Raw genomic sequence first — 9,525 nt, forward strand, 5'->3', positions numbered from 1 at the left:
TCATTTTTTCCCCACAGGTGTAAAACTGCCAATAAATATATTGCAGGGGTTCTTAACTTTTTTTATGTGTCAGTGAAGTCTTCTTTGAATGTTTTTTAAATACATAAGATACCAATCATACTGAAATTTTAAAAGTATTTTTAATTTCAAGGACACCAAAATTGAGACTGCCTTTTTTTATTGCCTCCAGACTCCTGTCTGAAACCACCAAATTTGCTGGTCGTAGAGCTTTTGTAGAGCTTTAGGAATTAACCTGATAGTATTGTACCAATTAGAATCTTCATGAGGCTAGAGAAGATATTTCAGAAGACATCTAGAAATGAGCTAGGTGAGAAATACTTGGAGTTAAGGTGTAATGCAACTTCATCACTTTATTCAAATCTTCAAAATATTCTTTATTCTACATTTTTAGTATAAAAAATCCACAAGTTAAGTGCACCACAGTGAAGAGAGAGACATACAACGCTGAACTTCCATAACAGTCAATGGTACAGTCAAACACCATATATACAGAATACAGTCAAATTTAGATGAACTGAAATTATAAGATAAAATATATTCATCAAATCCAATTCCAGAAAACAAAAATTAAAAGATTGAGGATCCCTGAATCTTTTTATTGAACTCATCTTAAAGTGACCCATTCACAATATATTCTCATTAACCCAGCTCTTGAGCAGTTAATTAATGGCCATGGTCAGCTAGCTGCCTCAGATATTTAAACAGATGGCAACCAATTTCTGTTCTCAAAACTCCCCTTAACTGGACTGTGAAGTCATCAATTCCAAAACTGGAAAAAAAGACCCCTTTTCCCTTGCCTCTCTCATTTTAAATCTGTAGTTGACCAAAGCGCAGTTAGCATTGACATCCAGTGCTCAGATCATGTGTTTCTGGCACCAAAACGAATCTGGATGAGGCTTTTGTGTGCAGAGGCATCCATGAGAAGAGTACAAAAGGAATGGTCCATTCTCAGCCTTTGCTGAGGGGTAAGAATAGGGGTCTAAACTGAACACAAGTGGTTTCAGAGGATCCTTTTGAATAAAAGGTCAAAAGATAAGGAGAGCCAAGGTCTCCTCTCACACAAGAAGGAGGGAGAGGTGCAGGGAGAGAGAAAGAAGTCTGACTGGCTTTCTGTCCTGCACCATTGATTCAATGGAGATTGGCGAGGGAAGTGGGGAAAGGGGCAAAGGATGTGAAGGAAAAAGGTAGACATCTATGCATTTCATTTATAACAAGTAATAGAAATCAAAGACTTTAAGGAAATTTAAGACCAATCAGAATAATTTGGCAACTTTAATTCTTCAGAAGATCAAAGTTCCCTCCAAACCTAATTTGATGGTTTATTACTAAAAGCAAAGACCAGTATGGTGCAGTATTACTCCAAAGGAATTAAAGGAACATCTTCAGGGAAGATTTGCCCACATTCATTTTATGAATGGATCACCCCCCCTCCCCCCACCTTGAAATGTTTTAGGGAGGTACTGCTACCATTACATGGTTCGTTATTAAGTTTGAAAAGTGCCTGAAAGTTTGGGCACCAGAAAGACACCCCAACAACATGTGTCTAAACTTTGACTTCAGGTTAATATGACTAAAGCAGTTACATTGTGAGAAGTGCTGACGGTGTGTGATGTCTTTCCTGGCACAGGGGTGGCTTTGGTTCTTCACCAGATGGTGTAGCCACCATCCGAACCACCCACGAAGAAGTTCCCCTTCCGCTGAGTTACTAGCACGTTGGCCCCTTGCATAACAGCAAGCTGAGCAGCATTGGGGGGGCAACCAGGGGGTGGAGGCTGGAAGTAAAGAACAAGGTTGAATGGGCACAGAGAAACTGGTGCAGGGAAAACAGAGCCCCAGGGGAAATCAGGAGGAAGGCCCACCAGGAAAAATGGCAATTCTGATGATGGGGCTGGCCAATGTATTCCTTATTGGCGCCAGTTTGGGTTCTGGGGAGGGAGAGAGAGAGAGAGAGAGAGAGAGAGAGAGAGAGAGAGAGAGAGAGAGAGAGAGAGCACACTACTCCCTTTCCAGACTACCCAAAGACAGCAAAAAAAAAAAAAATACTGGAAGAGGGATACTAATGCTTATTCGAAAGATGTCCCGCTCTAGAAAGAAACACAGGGACCATTATGAGTTGTATATAATTCAAACTCATATCAAGTTTTCTCCAATCTTGGAACTTTCCAAGGGTTGAGCTCTTTCTAAATAATCCTTTGGGTATTGTTTTTGCTCCAAGGTAAGCCTGTTCCAGAAAGTTAACTGGATGTTATGCCAGTGTCCTGTGAAATACTTTTCACTTTTACAAATGACAGGGAGTGTAACACTAGATCGAAATCCCTGGAGACTCTATCCAGGGGATGAGAATCATACTTTAAAAAGGACATCTCAAATATAGGTATATTCCACCTAATACTATTATATGGCTCCAAAAAAAAAAGGAGGTAATGATTTCTAAATAGCCAATATTCATTTTAGAGAGTAATTTACCAGGGAATTTTGTGATATCACAATGGTATTTAGTAATTATTTATTCATGCTTTGCAGTAAATGTTATTACTGCAAAACAATATTAGTCAAAGCAATGTTATTTGGATTATGATATTATAACTGCCCAAGAGGCAAATTCAATTTGTGGATCTTAAGCCCCAGTAGAATATATATATATAAGGAACAGACACGGCTTTGGAACTGATCTGATGCATTTGGGAAACAGGGAAAATTTTTGACTACCTGAATTCACAACTTAAGAACTTTTCTTTCTTAGAGATAGAGATGTCTCTTGAGTGAGCAAAGAAGTTGACATGACCACAGATGTTACTGTTAGTGAACAGTTACTTAGGAAAAGTTTGGCCTGTTCCAAATTTCCCTTAATGGGCATGTGGAAAACAAATCCCAGATAATCTGGAAATAATTTAACTGAAAATGCCAACCTTCTAGAAACAATTTAACATTAAAATGTATTCTCTTAGGGGGAAGCTAGGTGGCGCAGTGGATAAAGCACCAGCCCTGGAATCAGGAGTACCTGAGTTCAAATCCGACTTCAGACACTTAATAATTACCTAGCTGTGAGGCCTTGGGCAAGCCACTTAACCCCACTGCCTTGCAAAAAATAAATAAATAAATAAATAAAAAGTATTCTATTTATTTTTTATCAGTGACAATGACTGTGTAGAACTGTGGTCATGGTTGATAGTAAGTTAAATGCCTACTGAGTAGGCACTGTGAACCAGTTCACAAAAAAGTAAAATGGCTCAGTTTAAATTGCTCCTCCTTTAACTCTTAGATGAATTGGGCAACGACCCCCCCCCCAAAATCTGGGAATCAGGGCAGAGCAAAGGGGTTTAGATTTAGAAAAAGAGACTGTTAGCTACAATTAATTGGCAGACCATTGCTGTCACAGCTTCTCTTTGCACTCCCAACCTCTCCCCACCACCACCACCCTGCCTCATAGGTGGGTATAAACTGTCAACTATCATAGCCCAGGGATATTGGAGAGATTGTAGAATCAGGATCACAGATTTGGAAGAAGTTTAAAGGGCAACTAGTCTAGTCTCTTCACTTTACAGATGAAGAAACTGAGCCTAGAGATATTAAGCAACTTGTCCAGGGTCACAGAGGTGATACTGAATGTGAGACAGAAATCTGAGGTTTTAACAACTCAGGACATTGGGAGGTTTAGACCCGAACATGCAGGCCTGTCTGTTTTCTGGTCATACTCACAGGGATGTTACCAGCAGTAGCCCCAGCTCCAAACCTGGCACCAGGATCATATGCTCCATCCACCAGCACTGTGGAACCAGGTGGGTATACGTGACCAAGTGGATAATAAGCCAGTGGAACTGCAGAGCCAACCGGCCCAACAGCCATGGACTGACCCATGGGAAGAAACAAAGAAGCACCAGGATACGCAGCTGACATGGTGGGAACTGTTGCAGTCCCTGGATGCACAAAGTTTGGACGATAGAGCTGGAAAGGGGTAAAAGAGACAAACCAAAGTTTACTTCACAAGATTTTTATTTTGCATTTTAATAATCAGTGTTTAGAATGTAGTAGAGGCAGTAGAATCTACATCACTTACGAAGCCAGCAAATGTCTAATCCAACAGCCTCCCTCCCCCTACCACTGAGCCTCCCAAGGGGAGAAAACCTCAGTAGTCATCTGGCACCACACCCCTGCCCTCCTGACTCCTTCCCAGGGTTTATTAGACAATTCATGCCACTGTTTCTACAACTGATGTGGAGAAACAAGTTTTCCTAAAGCACCTCAGAATGGGTGGGAGACCGGCACAGGGTTGCCTCTAGAAGACAAGGCCTGTAGCTCAGGTGTTAGCCAATGCCTAAGACCCTTGACCCTCTTACCTCAGAATAAGCTGGAGGTGCATCGGTGTATGGGGGAACCTGAGGGAGGTGCATGGTTTGGGGGTACACAGGGTTCCCAGGAGGCTGCACAGGGTAGGTGGGCTGCGTTGGATATTGTCCTAGAAGATAGAAAAAGGCCCGTGTGGTGGATCACACATGACCAGAGAAAGAGGAGACATGTTGCTTGAGGACTCACTTGGCTATGCAGACCCGCTGTTGTGGGGTCTGACAAATAGCTTGACCAACACCCCAGTGATTTGTGGAACAAACAGGGGAAGGGTGAAGAAATGCACCTTGCAGCTTCAGATTAGGGATCCTGACAGACCCACCTAGGGAATCATACCCATCCACTCTACAGGAGAAAGTGAGGAGGGGGCATCATCTTAATAGGAACTCTTCTGAGTATTCCTGGCTCCCTCTGAAGCTGGAAGAGTTCTAGGTACAAATGAGGTCAAGGGATAGGGTAGACTCATGCCAATTAATAAGGAATCTCTGCTTCCAGGATTGACCTCACTATCATTAGAATTTTTGAGGGGATTCTTGCTTTTAGGTCAACTTCAGAAAGAAGAGATTTAGCAGATACAAAGGTCGCTAGATCATATACAAATTTAGAGATGGAAGTCACACAGTAAGTGGCGGAACCAGGATTTTAATAAAGATTCTGTGACTCCATCACAACTACCCCTCTTGGACTCTAGGAAGGATAATAGGTGGAACAGACCAATTGTCTCGTGCTGGACAATCTGAGCTTGAATCCTGCCTCAGATGCTTATTACTACTTGTGCATCCCTGGACGGATCACATAGCCTCCCTATGCCTCCCTCAGTTTCTTCATCTATACAAAACAGGGCTAACAGCAGCACCCACATCTTGGAGTGGTGAGGACCACAAAATAATAAACCATCACGGCAAACCCTTTAAGGTTTTCGAAGCACTTTACAAATATCATTTCATAAGATCCTTAAAACAAATCTGAGATGTAGGTGCCAATTCCTCGTGTGCGCTGGCCTGGCAGCGGAAGAAGCCACATCCGTGCTAATTGGTAAGAAAAGATTCAATTAGTTCTGTTAAACCAGAATGCAATCTACAAAGAAACATCTCCGCTGGTTCAATACACACAAAAACAAGAAGGCAACTTGGGCGCCGTTTTGCAGAGAAGGCGCCCGGGGCCAGGAGACACGCAGGACGGCTTTACAATCCACGGGGCGCCGTGGAAATGCTGCCTAGGCCTGCGGGTGGCTGTCCCGAGCGGCCTGGCGGACGGGGGGCCGGGGGCCGCCCCGGGGCCCAGCAGCCAAGCTTGGCCAAGGTCACCCGGCTGGCCGCGGGGCCCGCCGGACCCGGAAGAAGGGCTTCCCAAACAATAGGCCGATTCGGAGAGCGGGGCGGGGGGCGCCCCGACCCCGAGAGGGGGGCTCGGCTGGGGCCGGGCTGGCGTGCCGGGCGCACTCGCGGCTGCGGGAGGGGGCGGACGCGCCCGAGGCCCCGGCCCCCCTCCCGCCAGGGCCCCGACCCTCCCCTCCGGGCGCCCCCGGGCCGAGCAGGAACGGCCCTCGGCCCCGCCCCCTCCGGCTTCTCATTGGCCGGGTCCCATCGGAGGCCTCGCTCCCCATTGGCCCATGGGCCTGCCCATCCCGCCCGGGCCCCCCTGCGGCTCCGAACTGCGCCACAGGCTGGAGGGGAGAAAGCGCAGGGAGGGGGCGAGCGGCCGCGGCTCGGGGCCTCGGTGGGGGCCGGGGGCGGCGCGGGCCCGGAGTCGGGTCGCACGACGAGAAACGGAGGCCGGCCTCGGGACGGGCCTACGGCTCCTCGAAAGCCCCAGCCCGCCCGCCCCCGGCCCTCGCCCCGCCGGCCTCGCCCCCCGTCCGCTCTTGCCTTTGCTGTTCATGGCGGCGGCGGGTCCGGTTCGGCTTGGGGCTGCGGACGGTGTTTTTTTTTTCGTCCTCTTCCTGTTCCAAGTCACTTCCGTGTCATGTGACGCGCCGTCCTCCCGGAGTCACGGGACGTCCTGGCGGCCCCCCTTCCCCCGGCGCCTGCACCGGAAGCCCCGCCTCCGGGCGGTGCCTGCTGGGTCCGCGCTGAGCCGGGAGCGCGGGGCCGCGGGAAGCCGCCCGGGCCCGGGGCTCCGCGGCCTTCTGGAAACGAGGAAACGCCGCCCCGTTCGGGGGAGCAACGTTCTGCCTCTGACCCGTGTGCTCCCGGTGCCTAAAGGCACAGCTTTTGCGAGGAAGCCTTCCAGGGGGCAAGCGGGTGGCGCATTGGCTGAAACCCTGGCCCTGGGGTCAGGGGCAGCTGAGTTCAAGTCCAGCCTCAGACGCATGACCTTGGGCAAGTCAACCCCACTGCCCCACAAAAACAAAAAAGAAGCCAGATCTCCTTGGCCTGCCTCCATGCCTTCCTCCTCGGATCACCCTCAGTCCATCATACAGATACCACCATATAAAGCTGGTTGGACACAGCTGCCCACATGGTCTTTATCCCCTTTAGACCATCCCTGAGCTTCATGAGAGCAGAGACTGACCGTCTAGTCCCAAATCATGACAAGGACCCCTTTCCATGGCCAGGAATGAGCCCTCGTGCTCTAAAGGTTTATAATATAGAGCCATGGAACAGGACCGAAAAATCCATGTGATATGGGCTCATTTTCTCCCCAAAGCAATGAAACAATTCATGGACACTTGTTTGTTCTGTTAGACTAAGGCTCGAAGCTTTGACTAGACCTGTGGGTCATCTAAGGAACAAAAGCAAGGACACAAGTGGCTGAGGCTCCTTAAACTTGACAAAACTCCCTCCTGACTGTGGCCATGGGAAATTGGAGAGCTGGGAGGAAATGTGTTCCACCAAACCAAGGCTGCATCCTTGTGGAGTAGTATCCTTTCTGTGTAATTATTGAGTAAACTTCTTTTATTCATCATTATATGGTCTACAAGTATTTCACTTTGCTTCTATCCTGAACTTGGACCTGGGACCAGTCCCCCCCCCAGCCACAGATATTCTAGCCTCCTTGTTTGTTGACCAAGTTTACCAACTCCTACTTCTACCCTCTGCTTCTTCAAATCCTTAGCTTCCTTAGCAGTTCTATTTTTGTAATTTAATACTTATTTATTCTCATTTTGTATAAACGTTTTTTATACTTTAATATTCTTAAGAGTAAACAAAATACCCCCTCCCCCAAAAAATAAAGACTCACTTGAACAATAAAGTAAAGATGAGAGAGAAAAATTAAAATTGAAAAAATAATAGTAATAATTGTAGGTATGACAAGGTGGCACAGTGGACGGAGCACCAGCCCTGGAGCCAGGAGCATTCAAGCCCATATCTGGCCCCGTACACCCAACAATCACCCAGCTGTGTGACATGCAAGCCATCCGAACCCTACTGCCCTGCAGAAACCAAAGAAAAAGAAAAAGACCCAAAATAAAATGAAATAGTAATAATAGTAGGGGCAGCTGAGTGGTGGACAGAGCACTGGCCCTTGAGCCAGCAGCACCCGGGTCCAAATCCAGCCTCAGACACCCAATGATCACCCTGCTATGTGGCCCCAGGCAGACCACTCAGCCCCATTTGCCCTGCACCCCCCCAAAATAATAATAATAATAAAAAATGTGCTTCAGTCTGTGTTCCAACACCACCAACTCTGTCATGGGTGATCACATTCTTTTTTTTGGGGGGGGGTTTTGCAAGGCAAGCAGGATTAAGTGGCTTGCCCAAGGCCACACACCTAGGTAATTATTAAGCATCTCAGACTAGCTTTGAACCCAGGTACTCACTCCTGACTTCAGGGCCAGTGCATTATCCACTACACCACCTAGCTGCCCCTGGATCACTTTCTTGATAAGTCCATCACAAAAGTTACTTCCATATTTTTCCACCATTGCCATTGCTGGTTGTAACTCCCTCCTTTTGTATTTCTCCACTACCATGTACTATATGTTCTCTCTCCTTTCACTCTGACTCTGCTGTAGGGTAGCTGAGTGGCACAGCAGACAGATCCCTGGCTCTTGGGCCAAGAGGCCCCGAGCCTCCATACCACCCCTTAGGCCCAGCATCCACCTGGCCCTATGGTCCAGGACAGGCCATCAAATCCAAGCCCCTTGCAAGAAGTAAAAAAGAAAATGTGTTATGTCTGACCTCTCTCCCCACCATGGTCCATCCTCTCCTCCTTCATTCACATCCCCACCCATTCCCCCTGTCCCCCACCTCCTTCTTACTCCAGATGCCTATACCCCATTGAGTATATATGCTGTTTCCTCTCCCAGCCACCTCTGATGAGAGCAAAGATTCCCTCATTGCCCCTTGCATTCCCCCCTAACATATCATTGCAATAGCTCATTGGAATAAAGAAAAATCTTATTATGTGAAATATCTTGGCCTATTCCCCCTCTCCTTTTTCTTTCTCCCATTACATTTCCTTTTTTCTATTGACTCCATTTTTATACCATATTTTATCTTCAAATTCAGCTTTCTCCTGTGCTTCATCTATAGAATTTCCTTCTACCTGCTCTATTAATTGAGAAGGTTCATATGAGTATTATCAGTGTCATTTTTCTATAGAGGAATAGATGCAGTTCATCATCATTAAGTCCTTCATATTTTCCCCCTTCTCCTCCAATCTCTATGCTTCACCTGAGTCCTGTATTTGAAAATCAAACCTTCTGTTCAGTTCTGGCCATTCCAACAGGAACATTTGAACTTCCCCTGGTTCATTGAAAGTACATCTTTTTCCCTGGAAGAGGACATTGAGCCTTGCTGAGTAGTTGATTCTTGGTTGCATTCTAAGCTCTTTTGCCTTCCAGTATATTATAGTCCAAGCCCTAAGAGCTTTTAATGTAGTTGCTGCTAAGTCCTGTGTGATCCTGACTGCAGCTCCACGATATTTGAGTTGTGTCCTTCTGGCTTCTTGTAATATTTTCTCTTTGACTTGGGAATTCTGGAACTTGGCTATAATATTCCTGGGGGTTTGTTTTTTGGTATCTCTCTTGGGGGATCGGTGGATTCTCTCCAATTCTATTTTGCCCTCTGCTTCTAGGATATCAGGGCAATTTTCCTGTAGTAATTCTTTGAAAATGATGTCAAGGCTCTTTTCCTGATCATGACTTTCAGGTATTCCAATAATATCAGTTGTATTTTCAGTGAGATATTTCACATTTTCTTCTAATTTTTTCAT

The 9,525-nt window shown here is 46.5% G+C and overlaps 1 protein-coding gene across 2 annotated transcripts; it reads right to left on the reverse strand.

Annotated features, from left to right (window-relative positions):
* Nucleotides 1-345: 345 nt before the first annotated feature.
* On the reverse strand, nt 346-6,341 carry DAZAP2 (DAZ associated protein 2). Of its 2 annotated transcripts, none has more exons than XM_074225902.1 (4): nt 6,234-6,341; nt 4,359-4,477; nt 3,798-3,966; nt 346-1,793 (listed from the first exon to the last, which is right to left on the reverse strand). In XM_074225902.1, exons 1-4 carry the CDS (start codon nt 6,244-6,246, stop codon nt 1,471-1,473), a joined length of 624 nt encoding a protein of 207 aa, XP_074082003.1. In that variant the 5' UTR covers nt 6,247-6,341; the 3' UTR covers nt 346-1,470. The 2 variants fall into 2 exon arrangements, with proteins under 2 accessions (XP_074082003.1, XP_074082002.1); XM_074225901.1 differs by having other exon boundaries at nt 1,570-1,793; nt 3,721-3,966.
* Nucleotides 6,342-9,525: the final 3,184 nt, after the last annotated feature.

The sequence above is a fragment of the Macrotis lagotis genome, chromosome 2, assembly GCF_037893015.1.
Source record: "Macrotis lagotis isolate mMagLag1 chromosome 2, bilby.v1.9.chrom.fasta, whole genome shotgun sequence".
NCBI classification, from domain to species: domain Eukaryota; kingdom Metazoa; phylum Chordata; class Mammalia; order Peramelemorphia; family Peramelidae; genus Macrotis; species Macrotis lagotis.